The 24,911-nt window shown below is 38.3% G+C and overlaps 1 protein-coding gene across 1 annotated transcript in view; it reads right to left on the bottom strand.

Annotated features, from left to right (window-relative positions):
- The window catches only part of RAB3C (RAB3C, member RAS oncogene family), a 115,478-nt gene extending 90,901 nt beyond the window's left edge, over window positions 1–24,577 (bottom strand). The window contains 2 exon segments of the mRNA XM_063181490.1: window positions 16,508–16,735; window positions 24,495–24,577. Coding sequence (XP_063037560.1) covers window positions 16,508–16,735; window positions 24,495–24,518 — 252 coding nt within the window. The 5' untranslated portion in view covers window positions 24,519–24,577.
- Between the last annotated feature and the right edge of the window lie 334 nt (window positions 24,578–24,911).

Genomic DNA, 24,911 nt, shown 5'->3' with positions numbered 1-24,911 from the left:
TACTGAAAATGGAGCAGACTAAATCAGCTACCCCTAGTTTCCATCCAAAGGGGATGATTAATGCTGTTAGTTACAGTTAATTCCTACCACTGCGTAGTTTGGCCCTTAAGAAGGAAAAACTTGAGGCACAACAATCATGCTTAGCTTACAGTGAAGTGCCAAACTAAATTGAATCACACACTAAGAAGTCTTGAAAGCCAGAAGGGAAAGAAGCACATGCAAACAAAGCAAAACACATGAATGCAAAATTACTGTTTTCTAGAAAGAATAAGATTTTCCAGTTTACCAGCTGCCCCTTTTTACAGGTACTGGCAGACACAGTTTTTTTTGTTTTTCTTTTTTTTAAACCATAAAAACAGTTAAGTGACTTCCATTCTACGGTAAATCTTTGGAAATTTTGCTAGAAATTCTGTACTATTTAAATAGTCCCTTATGCTGTGATATCAAGCCATCATTTTAAGATACAAGAATGATGTTTATCCCTATGCAACAAGCTAGCACAAAACCTAGATACTGTTTTGCTACTCCTAACTTCCACAGAACCCATTGTTTTACTGTTAGGATTGTCATTTAGTGTTTCTCTACAGCAAAGATCTGAGGAGAAATGCTACTTAAAGTAAAAGTTACCCAGATTTTTTTTTTAAGCGAAGGACACCCTATCCCCTGAATTCCCTATTTTAAAATAATATCAGAGAATAATATTGCAAAGTTATTAAGCTCTGAAATATTGCAATTAAAAGCCCAGTGTAGAGTAAGGCAAAAATCAGATACAACTGTAATTTTATGTTGCAACTTCTAATAAATTTATTTGCAAGCATACAGGAAACCCATAATATGCTGATTTCTTCACAGATGCACTCAGACCTTATGGTAAAAGACAAGAAACCTCAAGAAGCAAGAGGAAAGCTGAAGAATTAAAGCTTTGATCTGTAATCCTGATGCAAGTTGTGGACACTCTTTTGTTGTTTGTCAATGTCGTTGGGAAGACATTATTGCCAAAAGCACATTCCCAGCAACCACAACGATAATCTCTCCTCATCCAGAGTAACATGAAATTACATTAATAGAAAGAGATAGTAACAAGAGAGGAGACACTTCAATATTTAAGTATATTTTAAGAGAGGAAAATTTTCATAGTAAGCTTCTAACCCCAAATTTATTTTTTCTCTCCTATGTAATTCTACACCAGCTGCTATTTTCACTTTTTTTACCTCTTTTTTGTGAAAAAAGGTCTTACCTCAACATACCTGACAAGAATAGGTGATGTGTGTACAAACAAGAAGATTAAAGAGTCCTGAGGACATGACATTCAGCTGTAAAAAGAAGAGGTTTCTTAAGCCTGTAAGGGCACCCTTCATCTAATGTTATTCCTCCTCCTTCCTTCCTTCCTCAAAAACTCAGTAGGGAATAAAAGAGCATTAGCATTCCTCAGAAATAATAGCAATTTTTTATGACAAGGTAATTTTTTATAACAAGAAGAAAGGAACATATGCACTCATCTAACATCAGTATTTCAGATATTCCACCACAAATTAGACTATTCTGAAATATCAATATGAAATTTTCTCCTATTTTTGAAGATCCTTAGGCAATATTCTCCTCATCAGAGTAAAATATAGATGCTTTCTTTCTACATGTTAGTTCTCATGATTTTTTCTCTGTGCAGACTCAACAGTACACAGATGATGCTCAGTGTCCAATATAACTAATCAAAGGTAGCCCTGCACACAATTAATGAGGGGTTTTGAGTGGTTGGACTCTAATAACATTTCCAGGTCCTCTGTCATAATTAACTACATGTGTTACAGGCACATGGGTACAAAATGTGATTTGAGAACAGGCAGCTGCCCCTAGGAATTAGTTGCTACCAGAGAGAGATATATTTAGCCATGAGATAAACTGATGGTAACATCTGAAGCTGAACGATTTCATTCAATGAGGGCCCCACTTTAGCGAGTAAACAATATAGTCCTATCTGTCAGTCTCTATTTACCCAAGTTAACTATTTTGCAATAGTCCTATTTGTGTGAGCAGGAATCATTCTCATAGAGGATGCAGAATGAGGTCTAAAGCTGAAAATTAAGATTTTCACTTGCAAGTGATTTCAATTCTGGAAGCTCCTGACAACAGGAAGAAGTACAAAGACAACTGAGTTTCTTCTGAACATGTTCTCGTGCATGGTAGAGGGAAGCATGCTATTTTCATGCACATAAGCAGCATACTGGCATGGAAGCCAAATCACAGAAATCACTTATGACTCCCATTTTTGAAGAACCCCAGAAATAATTTAGAAAAAACACAGAAAAGTACAGATTTGTGCCAAAGCCTGTTAGAGACTGAAAGAGACAAAACCAAAATGATTAGTATCACATGCAGCTCATTTACGTAAGTCATATGCTGCAATATCTTGGCTTAGGTTCAAGGGAAATGCCTGGCTTTTAGGAAATAAACTATTTAAGATTTCTAATGCAGAACACTACAAAGGACAATTAAATTATGGTCCAGATAATTAACAGTAAGAGGAATGGCAGCAAGCATTACACAGTGTTCTCTGACAAATATAAACAAATGAGAAAATGGATTGGTGAGCAGAACTTTCTACTGAGAAAACTAATTACGTATCTTTCTCCTAAGCTATGGTTATGAAGCACAGATTCCTGCCCCCATAAATAACAGGAGAAAACAAAGACATTCTTGCCAGTTTGTTCTGAAGTTCTTTCCCGATCTATCGTATAGCCCCAATGGACCTTTTGCTGCCTGGACCATGTCCCATTGGGGTCTATGTAGTCCTTTTCCCAACATGAAAACAAAAGAAATTGTAGAATATTTTGGGAAAAGAAGACAAATTTTAAAAGCATTATAGAAATTGACCAATCAAAAATTCTAAGACTTAAAAGGATAATAAAAATTCCGCAGCAATTTTTTTATAAGGCACTGTGTTACAGATGATAAAGCAGCTTTTGCTTATGGAAAATCATGGCCAGAAATGCTTATAAAATATCAACCTTATGAAGTGTAGCCTCTTTCTCCATAGAAAGGGTTAATCACAAACAACACATGGTGGCATGGGCATTGGGATCAATTGGACCCTCTGTGTATGGAACCAAGCTGAGTGGTGCTTTTGACACACCCGAAGGATGGGATGGCATCCAGAGGTGCCTAGATAGGCTTGGCAGGATGGTCCATTGGTATCTCATGAAGTTCAAAAAGGCCAAGTGCAAAGTCCTGTACATGGGCCACAGCAATCCCAACATATACAGGCTGGGCAGTGCGAGCAGCCCTGAGCAGAAGGACTTGGGGGTGCCAGTGGGTGAGAGGCTGGACACGACACAGCCATGGGCACTCACAGCTCCAAAAGGACAAACATGTCCTGGGCTGCATCCAAAGAAGTGTGGCCAGCAAGTTCCAGTTTGGGCTGCCAAAATAAGGATTTGGATCTTTTGAAGCAAGTATACATGAGACAAAATGATGAGAGGTCTTGAGCACCTATTCTTAAGGAAAGGCTGAGAGAGCTAGGGTTGTTCAGCCTGGAGAAGAGAAGGCTTTGGGGTGATCTTATTGCACCTTCCCATTACCTAAAGAGGAGTCTATAAGAAGGCTGGAAAGAGAATGTTTACAAGGTCAGGTAGTGATAGGAAAAGGGGGCTTTAAATTGAACAATGGTCTAAACTGAACTAGGGCAGATTTAGATTAGATACATGAAAGAAATTCTTTACTTTGGAAAAAGGATGGTGAGGCACTGGAACAGCTTGCCCAGAAAAGCCTCAAAATTGTTCAAAACAAATTCAGGCTGGATGGTGCTTCGAACAACCTGGTGTTGTTGAAGGTGCCCCTCTCCATGGCAGAGGTGTTGAAACTAGATGATCTTAAAGGTCTCCTCAAATACTCAGCCCAAAACATTCCATGATTCTATAAACACTTTGGAAACTAGAAGTGGCCTACAGAAGATCTTAAACCTATCAGCCTGAAACAGGTATCACAACCAAATTTCAAAGGATTAGAAAATGGAACCTCACACCAAAACAAATTGGTGAATATTTCTACAAATATAGCATCAGCACCATTTCCTGGACCAAAAAGTATAGATATCCTAGAATAGTCTGGATTCTGCTGCAAAGGTTTTCCAATAAATATCCATGATTAAAATAAAATTCAAACCATCATTTGGTCTCCACAGAGACATCAGATTAAATAATCAATATAGCTCTATTTTTTCCCTAAAATACACAGTGGGATTAGGATGTATTCTTTCATCTGAAATTTCTGCCTTGATGGCTGTGCTTTTTCTCAAAGTATTTCTGAAAAATTAACAAAGCTGGCATATTCACATCTTTGAGTTCTAAACTTTCCTGAATGATAGTTATTAACACCCATCTTAGTATTCCATCCTTTCTTTTCACCAGACAGTGAAATTCAGAATGTGAACAAAGGCACCTGGCTTTAATAAACAAACAAACAAACAGACAGACATTACTTCTCAATGGAGGATTGTGCATTTTGGACAAAATTAGGTGTGTTTGTGGAAAAAAAAAACCCAAACCAAACCAAACCAAACCAAACCAACCAAACCAAACCAAACCAAACCAACTACAAACTTTATAAAAAACTAAAGCACTAGTCTTGCCTTTTATTCTGGAGAAAGAAACTTACATTATTTGTCTCCTATTTTCTTTAGTTCCTCTATGTAGTACAGAAGGGTTTTTCTTTACCTGTTGTCAGTTTGAACTTCTTTCTCCATATGAAGTATCTCCAGCACAGAAAATAATGAAATAGTCCCATTTCCTCTGCAAATATTTCACCAGGCAAATGCAAAAACCATATAAACTGTTTTTTCTTGGATGGTAAGTAGTAATTCCTTTGTTTTCTCATATACCCAGATCATGCCTTTATTCAGTGGCTCTTAAAAACTTATACTTTAAAAAGTACTTTGTTATTCTTGTTCCTGAAGTGTCCAGTTTGATATCATTAAATTAAATTCCAATTCTGTTACCTGACATTTGAAAGCTAGTAGGGTTTTTTAATGTATTATATACTGATCTCCTCTTCTGTACTGGTAACACCTTCCAATTTCCCATAATTTATTAACATATACCTACTATGTGTTAAGTTTATTAAGTATTTGAGTCCTAAAACCTTTACACAATGCATTTGAAGTCTGATGCCCTCTCCTGAGAAAACAGCTTGTTATTAGTTCCTCACCCTCTCTTCTTTCCAGTACTGAAACCAGTGCTCTCCAGGAAATTACTTTGATTCATTTTGTTCATACAGTAGAAGAATCTTACATTTACATCCAGCCAGCTAAGATGCTGTCGTACTTCAGCTCGTATCTTTTTAATTCACTGTTAGCATATGTGATACTATATCATGTGTGATCATATCCACTAAAATCTAGAAACCCTAATCACAGAATTCTCTGAAGAAATTGCACATGAAGTAAATTGCAATAATGGCTGCTAAGATTTATAAGATTACTAGAATTTGAATAACTTTTGGAGAAGAGGTCAGAAATAATCAGTCCCAGAAGATTTAAGGACATTGCAGAAAGTACATGTCCTAATTTTAGGTGAATTCTGAGATATTACATACCCAGGTGTTTTTTATTTAGCTCAGCTCATTCTGGAATGCTTCATTAAGATGAACAAATATAGGCCTTAGTAGTCAGCATCACAAACCAAACCATCTATAAAGAAAAACCATAAACCCCTAGGAGAGTTTACTTCATATTCATTTTTGCAGAGTGGCCTGTACTTGCAAATAAAATAAACCAAAATCAATAGCATCTAATCTATAAGGGGCAAAAATGCCCACTGAGTATCATTCTTGCTGTCACAAGAGAAAAATTTATTTCCTATGGCAGACCTAAATTCCTTTTTCTTTCCATAAATATACAAAAATAATGATCTGATGGCCAGAAAAGTAAGAATTTTCTTCATATATATACAGCGACCATCATATATAGATAGATACTACACTAATTTTAGAGTAAAGAAGTCAGCAAATTACACCATTGACAACTTCTGAGTTATTGACTGAATTCATTGAGGTATAATTTCTCTGTACTTCTCAAACTGCAATTAATGAATAAACAAAGTCATAAGAGGTAAAAATTGGGGAAAGAATTTGTTTATGAAGAGTGAGTAATAAAACAATCTGGGTTAAATCAGAAAATACCAAGATGATTATGATAGAACAATATGTTTATTCAGGAAAGATTGAAGGAGATTAGCCTTAAACTACACTGAAAAGAAAGAAAAGTGGAAAAAGCAGTTTTCCTAGTAGAAAAAAAAAATTGCAATTGATATGCTAACTGCTTTTTCTTATCTGACCAACAGATATCAAAGTAAATACAGAGCTAAATTCTACAGAGATGCTGTTTTGTTTGATACCATAATTTCACATGTAAAATCTGTATGCACTGCCCATTATATACGCTACTATGCAAGCTACTACAAACATCCTCATGTGACTCAGAGACCCTGATGGCTCTGTGCTCTTACAAAATGCAATGAAGCTTACTTCCTGAAAAAAATGCAAATTGACTAGCATTAAGTAGAAATTAGCTCCTTTTGTGTGACCCCCATATCCTCTCTAAGTCACTTGGGTCCCTTTCAACCCAACATAATTTCAGAATGACTTCAAGATGTTCTAACATAGTTCAGGGAAACAGCTTGTATTGAGCAGCAGGAGAGGGCAAAAGTAAGCTTTAAATATTATCTCTACACTCCAGTTTTCATGGTATTTACATTATGGCTCCTGTCCAAGGCTCTGGTCCTGTGATTTCAAAGCAACAACTGCACAGCAAGAGTGCAACATTTTGCTCTAATCTACAACATGAATCTTATTAAAATTCAGCAAAGAGCCTGTATGGGCTTCACTTATTTTGTTTTTCTTTGTAGATTCACTGCAACTGTATAGATATTATCATTTACTGCTAAAGTGGTTCATAGAACCTCACAGCACAGTTGATTTCACTGTTAGGAATGCTGTCAACATTAATTTCATTTTAGAAATAGGCTCAGTTTTTCTTATTAAAATGATAACTTCATAAGTATAAGTTACATTGACAGTTTAAAAGTATACTGCTAGATTCTCTGAATTCAGTTGAACTTGTACAAATAAAATAGCTTATTTATTTTTCAAATTTAGTCCAATGTAACTGTTATTGATCCAGATCCCATAGCAAAATCATTCCTTTTATTATTTCTATCCCACCCTGAGTCCTCTGTTGAAAAAAACAAGACAAAACAAAAATCTTGATGTTCAGATACACAGCTATTAAATACTCTTCTATCTTCTTTTTCCTTTTCTCATCTCCAGCTTTTATGGGGCCCATGTAACATTTATATGACATCTGCATGTGTGCAAGTGCTGGTTCATGACAGTTCTTCCACTGCTATATGCTTTCTGACAGCCACAAGCTGGTGACTTGCAGATCATTACATGGCAGGCAAAGGCAGCTATAAAAAGGTTGTACCAGAAGGCAATCTGGTCACAGGTCAGGAGCTGCAATACCTTGAAGTGTGGCAGTTTGATGATTTGCTGGCCTAGAACATGGCAGGATGCATTTCCCTGGAGTTCAATGAAGAAAACTGCCTAAGATACATTTTCCAGAACACTAGAAGTGTTCTAGAAAGGATCTTACACTAGCTAAGTTTCTCTTAAAGAATTTCCACATAGGCTTGAAGTTAAACAGTGAGATAAGCCTTATTTGGAATCTCAATTATGCTAAATGACACCTTTTCTTTCCAATTAATATAGGCCTTTGAATACAGATGTATCATTTTTCTAATAACAGGATTCTTCATCAAAGACTATTTTAAATCCAGCAATGTGAAGTATCGGAGGGTTCTGTAAAGCACAGGACTTCCTAAAAGAGTGAAATCCTTGACCCAAGACTCTACAGAAGGCTTTCAAAAAAACTGTTGGAATATTGAGAAAAATAGTGGAACTTAATGCTGGTTGCAGTTGCAGAACTGACACTGCAGAACTGACTCACATTTCCTCTCCAGACTATTTGAGGCCAGGAATTCGCAACCACTTTGGTGTGCATTTTAGAGCAAACATGCTGCAAAGACAAAGGACTACCTAGATAGGGTGCTGAACTTATGGTCACCATTCTTTTTTTTGAGTTGGGTTTAGAGACAGTGCTTAAAACCTTTAAGACAGGCACTTTTTAATAGCAATAAAACTGTACTATCTCATAAATATTTGAAAAGCCAGTGCTGCATTTTAAATAAATTGCATATGAATTTTTAAAAGTACAATCACTGGCCAACATGGCCTGTCCGATAAAGTGTACAACATGTGTTCTTTGGACTGAAGTCTGAATGGAATGTACCTTTCACATGACCAAGGTCTCTGGTACTGAAGATTGAACCCTGGTTCCATACAAGAAATGCAGTTTGTTTTACAAGATATGTATTGTTTATAAAGGATGCATCTATATTTTTACACACTGAATATCTCCCAAGGCAGCATTTGTTGCAAAAAAATTATAGTGAGTACAGTTCAGGGTTTTCCAGTAAAGGACTGCAGTACCACATCTTTTAGCACTTTTACAGTGTGATTTTGTAGTGTTTTGTTGTGTGCAAAGAAATAATACCAACTCTCATGTGTAGTATCTCATTTTTCACACTGTTTATGGTGCCTTCTATTCATAAACTCTTGGTCCCATTTTCACTCAGATTCTTAGTGCTTTCTCTCACATCCTGCCCCATAGTATGAGCTATTGCAGTCAAACTTCCAATAGCAGCACACATATCTTTCCAGTCTCTGCTTGTATTTCCCTCTGCTCTGCTGCCTCTAACATTTAATCTACAGTAGTTATTTATATTTTATACATTATATAGATTATTTATATTACCAGTATGTACTAAAGTTTGGAGAAAAGACAAACTGTCTTGTCTTCTTTTAGGTAAGCAGTATCTCCCCTTCCTACTGTTCATTGCCACTTGAATGGCTGAAAGTGAACTCTTCCAACAATTTCTTTTTAGGCTACCTACCTAAGATGATGGAAAATTGTAACTGAATTGGACCCATGGGTGCAGTTTTAATATAAACAGAAAAACAAGTACAGGAAACAGAACACAGAATAAACAGGGAAAGGTAAAGAGAGGACTAATAATCACTACTTTCAGGAAATATACAATTTCTGAAATTAACTCCTTTAAAGCTATACAGAGATTAAAAACTCCTGGTGGTTGTCAGATAGATCTGAATACAATAGTTCTGTCTGTACTATAATAGGCTTTCCTTTGACTGTACAAATTTTCAATATCTGTTGTTGACAATTCCAGATGCTATGGAAAATAAAGGTAAAAAAATTAAGCAAAAATAGTCATTAATAAATTTCACAAGTATTTCTGAAAAATAAAGTCTACCAAATATGACTTGCAAATAAGTGGAAGTAGTCTCAATGAATTTGTAAGAAGTACCATATGAAATACTGTAACATGAAAATAGGATCCTACCCCAAAACTTTCAGGCTCTTCAGTGATTCATATTGTGTAGAAATAAGCAAAATAGGAGAAATAAAATAATTCAGGAAAACCATATCCAGCTACAACTGGATAACATTTCCCCATTGAAGAGAATCTTCGAAATTAAACAAAAGCTTCCCAGAATTTCCCCTTGTTTCAGCTAACAGGAAAAGTCCAGAAAGACTACAGCATTTGACAGACAGCATTCTGTCTGTCAAAACTACATTACCAATTAACCATCTTTTCTTGGGGATGGTTCCTTCAGGACCTTCTAACAGACCAACTTTTGTGAACATATTGCGCTGCTTATCACAGTGGACAGCTCAGCCCTACTTGTGTCTGCCTGGAGGTGCTGCTCTTTCAGGCCATGTCTGTGACAGCAAATTAAGTTGTAACAAGAAGCACTTCAAAGCTATCAAATTTGTCTATGCTGTGAAATTGCCATCATGTTTAATCAAACTGCTTTGCCCCAGTTCACAAGCACTAGCAGCTCCTGGGCAGAGTCCAGGACTTAGCACAGGACAGAGACCTTTCCCATACAAGATCAGGATGTGTTCATTCTCTTTCAGAGACTGAAAGAATTTATACATACTGACAAAAATTATTCCATACCACCTGAATACCAGTGCCTAAGGTCAGTCTTAGAATGTTTCATTTACTAATACAGCTGAATCCAGAGAAATCTCAAAATCCAGCACTGGAATGGTGTCCCCATGGAAGTGGTCACACCACCACTTGGACAGTGCTCTCAAGCATGTGATGGAACTCTTGAGGTGTCCTGAGCAGGGCCAGGAGTTGGACTTGACAATCTTGAGGGGTTCTTTCCAACTCAGCACATTCTATGATTCTATATTACTCTCATCAAATTACTTTGTTTGATGTATTACAGTATACACATTTGATTTTCATGCTGAGATGAGGAAGTTTCAATTTCAATAATAGATTTACTATCATTATCTAAAAAGATTGTGTATTCAAAGTAGGAGCTACACATTGACACCAGCAGCTGAGAAAAGAATAAAGAAATACAGTTTGCACTGGTCATCATACGAATTAAAAACACTCAGATGAGACAGATGTGACTGAAAATCCTGTGATGAAATACTTGCAATATTTGCTATCCTCTTTCTCCACATGCTACTCCTACCTCCACTTTTATTGCTTCATATATTTATATTGCTTCAGATATTTATATCTTTCTATTGAACCAGTGTATTTAGTGACTCTTGAACTGATTCTTATAGCCCCAGTCAGTGTTTCAGGGTATTTCTGCAATATTGCACTGCCCCCACACTTTTAAGTTACTGGAGAATATCCCGCAAAGACTTCAGTATCAAGACAATATTTATGCATATTGGTACTCTACACACCCTTCTACCACACACACACATACACACACACACACACATATACTCTACACTCTTTTTTTTTTCTTTTTTTTTAATCTGAATTCTGTGTACTGCTAAAGGACTGTTAGGAAGTTTGTAGAGAAAAAATCAGGTGCCTAATATTTATAGATTTTTTTAATAGTTCTAATAATTTTAGTTACTGAATGATGACATTGCATTTTCTCAGTCAGCTCACACAACTTAGTCCTCGCTTAGTCCCTAAGCCCTATGATGATTTATAGAAGCTGTTGATGTGAAGGAAGCAACATTTTGGGTATCAAATGAAACTGTCACAGACACTTCTGAGAAGGAAATGCTGACACAAGCAGTGCTTATCCTGTCTTCTCTAGGAGGATATCTTTCTATGTGATTATTGCACCCAGTCCTTGAAGTCTACGGCTAGTCCCAGAAAAAAGCCACCTAAGTAGCAAAAGGCAGCGCAGTGCTCTTATTTGATCTTTGCACCAAAGTGCTACAATCAGATATCATTGTATGAATGCAGGTATAACTCTTTTGTGCAATAAACAAATCACAGAGGGAAAACTTGTTACTTTACTCCTCAGCCAAAATTTGGACTGAAATCAGTTTGAAATCACTGAGGCATCTGGTCATGTAAATTTCAAAAATGAGCAAAAGACAAGGTATGGATAAACTGTCAGCTAACCATATTGACCTGTCTTGGCAAATTTTATGCTTTCTTCTAAGAGCCAGTATCTGGACTTTATTTTTCCTTAGTTTTTCCTCCCTATTCTATGGTTTATTTTGACATGTTAGCTAAAAAATTCTACTATTTAGAATAAGCCTATAATTTGTCCATAAACTATTGCAGGCTGTTATTTGTATTACATCATTGACAGTTCACAAAAGTAATGCAAGGCTTTACAACACTACAGCTACATATAGATTTAAAAGGTTCTTATTTTTATTTTCTGATTTAGACACATTTGAGATTTTAATAGTTTTAGTTATAATGTATTTTTGTCTGAATTAATATTCAGAAATCATTTTTTAAAATTCAATGTAAGTTTGAAAGTCAGAAAATCTTATAGCTTCTACTTTCAGCTCTTTCCTTTAATATTACTAATTCAAAACAAAAGGAAGAAAAATATATTACTTTTTATTATTTGACATTGTAAAATATCCTAAAGTCCTTTAATGGACTTTTATCCTGTGTTGGTATGTGCTGCATACAGACAACTTTTCTTTACAAATTTTTGTATTGTTTCAATGGAGAAATCAATGCCTACTGAGGTAAAGCACATTTTTTTTTTTTATTCCTTTCCTCTAAAATAGACATGTTAATGTTCTGTCTTCCTAATGTCCATAGGAAATTGTCACACTTATAACATGCTGTGAAACAAAATTTCAGGCCCAGATGGTGGTCCTATGACAAGGTAATGTGCTACCACTAATCAATATAGCACTTGAACTCTGAACTTTTTTCGATTCCAGTAGTAAATACTGTGGAAGGAAGATGTTTGGCTCAGAAGAAAAAGAAGCAAATGTTACAGTTCTCCCAGCAGGCTCTTTCTGACCATTTGAAAATGATATTACAGCAAGGACTAGATGAAGCCCTTCTCCCTGACGTGAAAAATGAAAGAAGACAGTTCAAGAATAAGACACTATTGCCTCCAAGCAAGAAAAAACCTCAAATAAAGGAAAGACTTGCAGGGCATCCCAGTGTGTAAACACCACCTACCTCATTCCCATAACCCTTCCTAATTCATCCATGATAATACACTGTGAATTTTATTATTAAATAATGGCTCTGCTTCCTTGAGTGCCCATGCCGACTTTAAAAAAACTTGTAACCTTCACTAGCAAACACATGAGAACCTCATTCTGATGGAATCTGCAAACTCCAACAGGCTTCAAGTTGAACACAAAGTATCTTGTTGAAAGCGCCATTAAACAGGAACGTTAACCTGGAAGAATATGTACAAAATTCTAACAGGAAAAATTGGATTGGATTGATTGTGTGTCTACATAGGGAATTTCAGTGACTTAAAGCATTACTATTTACATATTTCTGCATTTTACTGTCAAGCAAGAATAGCAGAGCAGCATCATTCCATGTATTTCTTCACTTAAGTGCATGGCAAAGTAATTCAGTTCTAATTTTGTCATTCAAAACACATTTTAAAGTTGCATCTGCAGTCTTCTGAGTTTACAAAACTGTGAGATTTTCAATAATATTTTATTTCACACATGCTGAACATCAGCTATCATATGATGCCACCAAATAGTTTGTCACTGATTTTGAGGGAATTGCTATAACTTCAGGTAAGTATTATAACCTCATACTTCTACTCAGATTTAACATCAAATCCCACTTGCTATGATCAATTTGATTTTATATTCTATCTAATATAAATTGTCTTTCATTAATAAATTAATTAATTAAATGGAAATGGATATTCTGCAAGAGCACTATTCATTTTAGAATATTATTTGCATAATCAATAAAAATTAAAGCATAATATAATATAGACACAAGCTACAAATATAGACAATGCCTATTTAGAATAATTCTGCTCTGGATATAACTTAGGAGACAGGATAATAGTGCTCTATTTCAGATTTTTTGCATCCCTTACTAATTTTATTGAGGGTCTCAGAGGTCCAACAATCAAAGAATTTACTGCAAGTTTAACTGCAACGCAGTGCTCCAACACAGAACACTCCATCTAAAAAGCACAGAGAAATTTGAGTTAATTTGTCAATGACAAGGCCTTTTAAGAACTGGCTTTAGAAATCTAGTGGAACACTATAAAATACAACCAATACAAATAAAGATGCAGTACTGGCTTGGATTAAAACTCTTTCCTATGCAAGTGTGATCTGAAGTCTTGTCTCTAACCCCACATCCTGGCACACGACCCTTCAAATAGGAAGGTCTCTCCTAGGCTCTGATCCTCTGTTTCCTCTTCCTTAAGGAACACAGAGCTCTTGGGTTTGTTTCAATCCTTTTGGTTTTTTCAGGCAAGAACTGTCATAGCCTCTTTGGATTCTGATTTTAATGCGATGCAAAGAACAACAAAATACATTTTGCTACAACTGGGAAGAATACAGCTGCTACATCCCATCTATGCCAGGGATAGACCATAACACATCTAGATCACCGGACAGCTTTGAGATAAGCACATATTTGTGACATGGAGAGGCGAAAAATATTCTGGTGTCAAACGAATCACATGACAACCTTGTAAACTAACATTGCTGCTTTTGCTAGGAAAGACATGAGCAATAAAACCTACCTTAATGGTTACTTGTTAATTAAAAGAAGAACAGTGTAAAAACTGTAATATGAACACAGTTTTATTGCTCCATTATAAAAAAATAATAAGGTTCTGTCATTGCAATCTCCAACATTAAACTACTAAAATGAAATCAGCATGTTATTTTTTTTAAGTGTTTGAAGTGTTTTTTATATATATACATCACTGTTGTAATAATGACAATAGTGATAACCTATGCATAAAATCATTGAGAGTCGAAAAGTCTATGTTCTAGTTCCTAGAGGGGACAGAACAATAAATGATTTGAGATACCAAGGGCTGATACCTAATGAGATAGAGCCTAGAGAACCCTGGGAAATTCTCCATTGTACTATATTAAGAAAATATTCAATTTATCTGCTGTTTAAATCATGTTAGATGAACTGGTCAGATTTGAATGAAGATTTTCTGAGACTAAATGGCTGCCTATTGTTAAATTAATTTTAAATTATTCCTATTCATTAAAAAAAATTAAATGGAAAATCTGGGGTTTAAGGCTCTTACAAACACTTCACAAAGGAAACATTGCTCTAAGTCCTTAAGCACACCAGGAAGATCTGCAGCTCTAGCTCCACACTACTAAACGTTTTGCTATTTCTCCCTCTCCTTTTAGTATCACCTTATCACCCACAAATGAGGGGATGTATCAGTGAATCTGTCCTAAATCCAGCCAGGGGTGCACCAGGCACAGCTGGGCAAGGGAAGAGATTGTCCTACTTTGCTCTGCATTCCTCTGGCCTAGAGGAATTGTAGCTTTCAGCGGAATGACGCCTTAGGATTTTAGCTTATAAATTTTTCAAATTCTGTAGTGCTTTAATGTATAACTCTAAAACTTTATATAGAGTGTTAGCTACTGTCTTCAGATTTTGCTCAGAGAAAACAACTCCCCTAGGCCTGAAGCTGAAGGACATCTTACTGTCTCAGGCCCTGAAAGTACAAACAAAAGTGAGTTGGGGGCAGGAGCAAATTGGGGGTATATGACTTCATTACCTGAAGCTGTAATTGGAGGATTAACCCCTGATATGTAAATGGACCAACATATCTGTCTGAAAAACAGATCCTGACCGGTGTCCATCTTGGGTGTAGCCTCTGGGAGGCGTCTGACCGCCCAAGGTACACCCTTTGAAGGCCTTCAATAAATACTTGCTTTTACTCTCTTAATCTGGTCTAGCCTCTCTTCCAGGTAGCCACTCCAAGGCATATGCACTGGCCAGCTTCGCCTCAAGTCCTGTGTGTGGTTTTGGCCACCATAATACAAAAAGGACAGAAAGGTATTAGAAAGCATACAAAGAAGAAAGGGTGAAGGGCCTTGAGGGGAAGCCATAAGAGGAACAGCTGAGGTCACCTGGTCTGCTCAGTCTGTAGGAGACAGAGGGGAGACCTCACTGCATTACAACCTCCTTGTGAGAGGAAGAGGAGGGGCAAGCACAGACCTCTTCTCTCTGTGACCTGTGACAGAGCCCAAGGGAATGGCATGAAGCTGTATCACGGGAGCTTTAGGTTGAATATCAGGAAAAGGTTTTTCACCTTTTCCAGAGGGTGCTTGGGTGTTGGAATAGGCTCTCCAGGGAAGTGGTCACAGCACCAAATCTGCCAGAATTCAAGAAGTTTTTGACAGAACTATCAGGCACATGGAGTGATTGTTGTGTTGGTTCTGTGCAGGCCCAGGAGTGGGGTACCTCCCAACTCAGGATATTTTATTATTCTATGGAATAAGTTTTTGCTATCATTTATTTTTGATGAGAACTGGTGGAAAAGGAAACCTATTCCCTCTCATCTCTTTTCTCCACTGAGTATCTTTCTACTGTCTCTAAGGCATAGGCAAGGAATGACAGGGTTTGTATGCCTGGGCAACACTATCTCTTTGCACAAGTTTCCTGCCTCAACAGAAGATGGAAGATGTTTCAGGTGATCAGGATGACAGTGCAAAAAATGATGCTTTCTGTTATGCATCCACTATTACAGCTCACACATGCATTCATGATTTTTTATGGGAAGACACTAGATCTTAAAATTGGTATTTCAAGGTACTTCAATATAACATGTATCAGTTTAAATAGTCTACATATTGCACAGACGTTTATAGCTTACTACACAGGTATTAATATGTGTCGACCTGTATTATTTCCAAAAGGAATTGAATTAATGATTTAGAATTGTACTTCAATACCTTAAAAATACTGTTTACACTCTAATATTCAAGATAGAAAAACTATGCAAGAAATAATTAACTACTATTTCATTCCTATGCTCTCACTCTCTAAATATATGAATTATGACACTCACTGCAAACTTGCAGTTGTGTAAATGCTATCAAAACTACAACAGTTTGCTTAATTCACAGAATTATTTTTTAGCTTACCCAAATCTGTAGCTTAATTCTTTTCTCATTTTTGAAAACGGTTTTTACTTTGAAATCGATCCCAACCGTGCTTACAAATGCAGATGTAAAGGAATCATCAGCGTATCGGAACAAAAAGGAGGTTTTTCCAACACTGCTGTTGCCGATAATGAGCAGTTTGAACATGTAGTCAAAGTTCTGGTCAGATGTATCTTTCTGGCCATATCTGGAATCTTGAACGGATGCCATCTGTAATTCAAAATAAAAAAGAAATATCTTATTGTCTCTTTTATAATAAAAAATGGAAACATTTCAATTTTATTGGAGTTTTTTTGTACCAGGTATCAATGAAGCTGAAGAAGAATATCTTCTTGAAAGACTTGTCATGTGTATGCTTCAATGTGAACTTCAAGTAATGCACAGAGATCTAATTATTTTTTGTAATTCTTGTAACTAGTAGTAGTTCTGCTAGCAATAGTGGATGTAAAAATGACTGGTGACGGGTACCAAAACAAAAATAATATGAATTCTAAAAGTCTGGGACAATTCTTGGTATATCACTAAAAATACTTGTTTTCAGAAAATGTGATTAATTGATGGTGCAAAAAACAATCACATTTCATTTGTGTAAGAGAGAAATAAGAGATCAATGCTTCCTTTTGACACAGTAGGTATATTTTCAAACAGAAGCTTAGCAATTTTTACATCTAATAAAATTCTTGAACCATTTATTTTACTGTAAGTATGTTGCTATCTTTTGCCATCCCTAAAAATTTATTCAAAGTATTTTTCCTCCTTCACCAGCTTTTAGTTACCATACCATTCAATAGTGAGTATATACACATCTGAAATAAAGTCTTGATATTTTTCCAGTACTAGTATATTCTGTAGTTTTTTGATCTTGCAATATTAATGCAACATCATCATAAGTGGCAGTTAGATTAATATAATATTAAGGTTTGGAAGGGATGTTAAAGATCATCTAGTCCCAATCCTGCTGCCAGGAACACCTCCCACCAGACAAGGTTGTTCTAGGCCTTGTCTAATTTGGCTTTGAACCAGACTGGAGCATCCACCACCTCTCTGGGCAACCTGTGCCAGTGTCTCACTACTCTCACAGTAAATAATTTTTTCCTAGTATCTAATCTAAACTTCCCCTCTTTCAGAGTGTACCCATTCCTCCTTGCCCCGTCACTCCAGTTCCTGTCAGAGAATCCCTCTCCAGCGTCCCTGTAGGCCCTTTCAGGTACTGGAAGGTGTCTCTGAGGTCCCCACACAATCCTCTCTTCCCCAGGCTGCACAGCCCCAGCTTGCTCAGCCCATCCTCATAGCAGGGGTGCTCCAGCCCTCACCGACCTCCGGGCCCTCCTCTGGACTTGTTCTAACAACTCCTTGTCATCGTGCTGGGAACCCCAGAGCTGGATGCAGTGCTGCAGGTGGGGTCTCAGCAGAGCAGAGCAGAGCAGAGGGGTAGAACTCCTCTCTCATCTGCTGGCCAATGCTGCTTTGGATGCAGCCCAGGATTTCCTTGGCTTTCTGGGCTGGGAGCACTCACTGCTGGCTCATGGTGAGTTTTCATCAGCCACCACCGCCAAGTCCCTCCCCTCAGGGCTGCTCTGGATCACTTCTCTGCCCAGCCTGTGGGTGTGCCTGGGATTGCCATGAACCAGGTGTAAGATTTTGTATTTGGCCTTGTTGAGGTTTGCAGTGGCCCATCTCCCAACTGTGTCAAGGTCCTACCAATGACATCAAAATTTGAAATCTGAGTCCTTAAAATACAGTTTTTAATCCATATAAAACATCTGAATAAGCACTTATAAAACATCTGAGTAAGCAGATTACTGAGTACTGTTAAAGAGCAACCTATTTTACTCCAGGGACTTCAAAGATCATGGATTCTATTTATGAAAAGTATACCTTAGGCTTTCATGAAAAGCAGAGATTAGAGTGAAAATGTGACCCAAGTTCTACCTAGGTTGCTCAAAAAGAAATGGCAAAAATAAAGAACTTAGAGTGTTTCAGCCAAGTTTTCAAGAAAAATTATCAAGTATTTTGAGAGTCTGTGGACGTTCTTTGATTATGATTGTTCTAAGAACAACACTTTTGCATGCTGATTTGAGACAGAACAGCAGACACCATAACCTAACATAAAGGCTTACAGAAAAGCAGCTCATGTAAAAGCTTTCTAATTTAGGCATCTCAGAATGCATTTGGGCAATCAGAAAGGACAACTGGAACCAGGATGACAGCTGTGCACTAACCCACATTCTCAGCAAAATTTTAGTCACTGTATAATGTTTTAGATAATTCTGCTACCTCAAAGCATCAAAAACATGATGCCAGCTTCTTTAGGCTACTGAAGAGGCACACAGGAGTGAAGACCAAAATCTCTGAAGAAGACATTGGAAGTAGCAATGAATTTTCTAACAAAGTTTTTAATAGAAAATTCAGTTTCAGATCTATATTTCATAAATCATGGAGTAGGGAGTATTTTATTTCAGAATTCTATTTCAGCATTACCTTCTTCATTACATGTAGTATTGGGTACCTACACATTTCAACCTGAGTGTTTGCATTGGCCTTAAAATTTATTCACTTCTTCCACAGCTATGCAATGAATATTTAGAATTAAAACCTGAATACTGTCAAACATACACATTACTAATCTTTCAGCTTTATTATTTCTATAGAAAAGAGAGAAACTTTCATTACTGTCCTGTATTGTGTAACTATTTGGGGATTCTTTGCTTAGAACACAAGAAAAAGGAAATCAAATATTGATTAAATCTACTCACAAGTTGCTGTAAAGCAGCATAACATAGGGCATGCTGATGTTACATAGAGTTTGCAACAACAAGTCAATGAGGTCTATCCGATCAAAGACTGCAGTGGCTGTGGGTTCCAGATGTGTGACCACTACAGCAGGCCGTTCCACTGCGCTTATGGCTCCCCTCTCTTGTGCTGCAGCTGAAAGCAGTAGTTGCCCCTTGTAGCAAGGAGAAATATCGTATTCTTTCCTGAACCTCCTAGGAAGCCTATCACATCTTTCCACATCTCCTAGGAAGCCTTTCACATAGCTTCTTCAACCAGCTTAAGATTTACAAAAAGAGGTTTAAGCTTTCATCCATTTGCTGCCCTGAATCCTATGAAGCTTCCAACTCATCCCCACGTACTTTAATGCCTAACACTTCAGAAACAGTATGATTCAGTGAGCAAGGAAATCAGGAGACCTGGATTCTAATAATAGTCTTGCTAAACCATGTACATTGTGCAGCCTTCCTGAGTAATAATGTATTTCCTGTGGATAGTTTTAAATACAGATTTCACCCACAGGAATTTCAATGCCCCTCTATATAAGTGTGGTTATCTGCATTACTCATTCAGCAGTTTCCTTAACATTTCTGAAAAAAAAAATTTAAAACTCAACACTTTCACTGTGCTGTAAACTTACAGAGTCGTTACTTGCGGTATCACAGGCAGAATTACAGGCATGTTGAACATAAAATTGAAGCTATTCTTATTTCAGGGGCAGGGGTATGTCCACTTATTACAGGACACAAAAGGCATAGGAAAGGCATAGGAAAGGAATAATTTCTCCAAGAGGATTAGTGAGGTAATAATTGAAATTGTTTGGAGAAATTGTTCACTTCAGCTAGTGAACCAGTCTCCCTGTCCAAAACCCCAATGAGCCTGCACTAGTGTAAAGAAACATCAAACTCTGTGCAGTTGCTAAGACTTTGCCATTATTCCCAAACTCACTCATTCTGTAGTAAGCAAACAAGGCAAATTCTTCCAAGTACAATCCACACTATGCTCACAATCTAAATGATATCCTAAAGAAATACATCGGTATTTCCGCTGACTGTAAGATGCTTGGTCCTCTTGAACTTTTTGAATAAGCCTGTAGCGCTTCTCTTTCTTAAATGCAAGCTGCTGACTTAAAAATTAAGTATGCAATGCACTGTAATCTACTTCCCAAGGTAAGAATATGACAGTTCACTCCTGACAGTACTTTTCCCTACTATTGGAGGTATATGTAAAATATGAAGAAGATTGTGACAATGCTATGTTCCACCTTTGGAAGTTATGTTGGAAGCAATCACTAAGAATGCTGTGTTCCCACATGTAATTAAACATTACACATGGATGAGAACCAAATAAACCTTAATGTTACGATATTCTGTTTTCAATAAAGTAAAATGCATATCTTTATGTTGATCAAGTTTTTTTCCCAAAGGTTAAATGGATATATTTAACAAGCATCACTTTCAACAAAACACGCTGAGTTTTGTCTTCAGTACAATTTTGCCCTTATTTGGTAAAATTGAAGAGAAAATGCAAATTATTTTGATTAGCGCCAAAAGCAGTCAAACCATTTCCTACAGGACTTAGGACAGACTTGAGAGTCAACTGAGAACTCTAAGCTCAAGACAATGAACAGAAAACTGATAGACAGGAGATTTCACATGCTTGCTCCTTATCAAAGGAGGAGTTATGTTGCCAGCTTGAATATGGTGCAAGGACAAATAAAGGATAGCTTTGTATGCTTTCCTGCTTACAGCACATCTCTAAACTCCTTAAACATGGATTATTTAATGGCATAGGCAAGTCCAATCATTAAGAAGTTTTCTGTTCAGACCCAGGTGCTTTCCAAGTCTCATGTTTAGCTGTTTCCTTGATCCCAAAAGAAGAGGTGAAAATAGAGCAGGGTTGAGAACAAATGACAGAAAAACTGTGTTTACCTGCCACTTCCATGATTATAACAAAACATTTGGCTATGCGACTCTTTATGCCTTGGCAGGCCTCATTCTCTGGCAGAATCAATTTGGACAGATTTCTTACTTGAGCACCGCAGGATGCTGTGGCATTCCTGGCCTGCACACAACTTTAGTTTGCATTTACATATGCACCCCACTCTGCATGCTTAGTATAGGATGATTGGCCCCTGGAAAATATGGTGCAAAAGGCAAAAAAGCCTGACATTGAAAACATTGAGATTTATTCCTTCACGCCTTTAGTAAATAGGGTGGTTCCTTTTAAAAACTCTAATAACAGTCATGTCTTGAAGGAAAAGATCATTAGGAAGTCCAGAGAACATGTCTTCCTTCTATGCACAGTGAGGATAGAGACAGATAAGCGAACTTTAAGTTGTTTAAAAGTGCAACACTCTCTTTCAGTCTAGTGTTCTTAGGCCCGCCACTGAAAGTGGGGTAACTGAGGTCCTTTTTAACAGATCACTTTGGTCAGATGAGAGTGGAACAGCACTGACTGACCAGCCTTTATACACACATAGGCGCAGTGGAAAGAGAAATGATTCTTTCCTACATACAGGGTAGAAATACATACATTTCTTTCCATACAGCAGCTGACTTTAGTTGATATTTTAGTAAAAACAGAGTTTCCTGCATATGCAGCCTTTTTCAAGGCAATCTTTCTGCCTTTTGCAAAATATTATTAGCCAAACATAATCAATGGATATTGAAACAAGGAAGTACAATGGAAAAATTCAATTATTCTAACTTACCAAACTGTATGTAGAATGTGCAAGTGAGTGAAACTCACCGCACATCATTGTCTTTCAAGCGTAGATCAACTTACATCACCAGAGTAGTTAAAATATTACCAAAATCCCTATGTATAAGAACACTGTGACAAATAACCCAGCCATGAAGAAATTAATTACTTTTGAGGTGAAATATCAGACTAATCTAGAGACTGGATTGTAATCTTAACTCTTTCAGAGGCGTCCTATGGTTTTTGTTTTCTTCTTTTCTACATCTCGGGCAAGCTGCTTACTCTCTTGTATTTTTAGTGTGATCTCAACATTGTTATCCACAGATGCAGACCTGAGCCAATTCTCACAAATCTTAATCATTTATTTTTTAACCAATTAATGAGAATTAGCAAGGTTCAGTAGACAATGCACCGGCCACTTATTTGGAATTTACTGATTGCCAGCCATCTGCAGAGCACAGCTTGTAAACTAACGTACTTGGCAGCATTAGGAAAAGCCTATCTGCTTGAAGGTATTATGGGGTCAGAATCATGTATATATGTAAATGTATCCCAGCACTATTAGAAACATGTAGTTACAAATGCAAAGGGGTTTTTTAAGCAGAACACTGAAAGGCGAAGTTGGGGAATACCAAGGAGAAACTGGGATGTTAGGTTTAAAATACTTCAGAAAAACTCTACCTGCTTCATATCAACAAAACTAGCATGAATATGGCCACACTGCCAGGAGCTGCCCAGAAGAGTAGAATGTAAGGTAGTAAAAAACAGTTTTGACAACTTGGATTCTTGTGGTGAGCTCGTGAATTATCCCTCATTTCTCTTTCTTTAACCCAAATTTACTTTGTCTATAAAAAGAGTATCTTAGGAAGCATATTTCTAATTCCCACTCTAGGTAGCATTAGTGGCAAAATGAGATACAGTCCTAAGAGGGTTAGTATAACACAGAATATTAGGAGGCCACCCAAACAGTGCTGCTGTGAAATGAAAAAAATAAATGTTGTGTCAGCCCAGTGCTCCGGAAGAAATACATTTAGATTTACTAGGGAATATGAAAGAATGAAAATGAGATGGCTAAAGCTTTCTGCCATTTACCCTATTTAGCACAGCATTCAGAGTCATGAGACTAGGAAAGACAGTGTACCTTTTTGTTTGCCAAAGAAGCTGCATCAGACTAAGAGACTAAGTGAAATACCAATGCTACTGTCCAGGGCACTGATGAGACAGCATTAGTGACAATTCTGATCAAGTGTGTTTATGAAAGCCACGTTAAAATGGGAAAACACCCAGAAAGGTTAACAGGAGTATTATCTTGTGGCAGAAATAAAAACAAAACGGAACCAAACACAAATCCAGTGAACAAAACATTAGCTTATTTCTCTGGACAGTAATCTGGTCATGATGCTGTAAGAGCTATTTAGACTGATATATCTTGGAGCAGACAGTGGATCTTATCAATAGCATAAACTGAGTGCCTCTGAGCTGGAGGTTAGTAAGCATCTAACTAGCAAGTGAAGGAAGTATCTAACTTCCACAGTAAACTTCCAAAAAGGGGGAGTGGCAGAAGGAGGACTACAGACTCGAGATGCAGCTAGATTACTTACCTTAAAGGTATATTTAAGATTCTCTGTGGACTTAGTGGCTCTTGTGCTCCAGTGCTTCTACTATGAACTCACATTGACATATCTAATAATTCTGATGAATGATAGGAGTTGAATTGTCATGCAAACTCCTGTATCTAATAGCTTTATTTGGTCTTTTTTACCATAATTTTATAATAACTTCTTAAATATCTGTAAGCAGCAGCCCACTGTAAGGGCTTGCTATTGCCCATCTCCATTGTGTTTGGACATGTCTGCTATAAATATACCTTGTCTAGACATACCTACTGCCAGTGACAACAGGATATGAAAAACTAAGGAAAATTGTTTTCACTTCTTTCCTTGGGAAAGGAGATAATTTACAAATTATGTCCCACTTCTTAATTTTTTCCTCCCCTCAGCCACCTTTGAAATGATCTTTCCATACATAAAAACTGAGAAGGGGCCCCTCTTTTCCACTCCCCCAGCTCTAGCCATGAGCCACCTCTCCCCGGTGCAGGTGGACAACTGCTCCATGACTACCCAGGTGGAGGATCGTGGCAACTTCCCGTGCACCTCGGCGGGCCCTCGGTACAGCTCACCACCCAGCCTGACAGCCAGGCGGTCCCAGGAGAGCTGCGCCCGGCGCTCGGGGGGCAGTATCTGAAAATCACCACTCCATGTGCCCCAGTGTGACTCGAAACCCACCCGCTGCCCCGCGACGGGCCCTCCCTGCTGGGGACACGACCCCTCGCACACGCCCCGGGCCCCCTACACGGGCAGAGGGTGTCCCTCACCCTCTGCCCGCAGCAGCAGAGGCGGCCCGGCGGCCCGGGCGGAGGGGCTCTTGCCCCGTCCCGGCTCTCGGTACACCGCGCCCGCCGCACCCCTCGCTGCGCTCCAGCCCGGAGACCGACCTGCATGGGCGCTTCGTGCCTCATCGCCGGGCGCGGCCCCGCCGCCCGCCCGCTGCCGCTCGCTGCCGCACGCCAACAGCCGCCGCCGCCCGCCCGGCTCTGGCGGCAAACCCGCGTCGAGATCAGCACCGGAGCTGTCCCCGCTCCGCCCCCGGCCTGCCCCGCCCTCTCTCCCGTGACCTCCCGGGAGCCGTAGTCCTGTTGCCCGAGTCCCCCGCCCTCGCCTCTGGGTGAAGGGACTACAGCTCCCGAGGTGCTCGGCGTCAGGCCGCGAGCGGGCGGGGCCGAGCGGGCAGCGCGGCGGGCGCGCAGCTCCGCGATCCCGGCTCGAGGCCGCAGAGGGCGGCGGGGCCGAAGAGCGGGAGCCCTGTGGTGGGGCGGGGGCGCGGCGCGCTGTGCCCGTGCTGAGGCGGAAAG

Source organism: Melospiza melodia, chromosome Z (assembly GCF_035770615.1).
Source record: "Melospiza melodia melodia isolate bMelMel2 chromosome Z, bMelMel2.pri, whole genome shotgun sequence".
Taxonomy (NCBI): domain Eukaryota; kingdom Metazoa; phylum Chordata; class Aves; order Passeriformes; family Passerellidae; genus Melospiza; species Melospiza melodia.
Note: the sequence above shows the minus strand (reverse complement) of the source record. Positions and strands in the feature narration are given on the sequence as shown.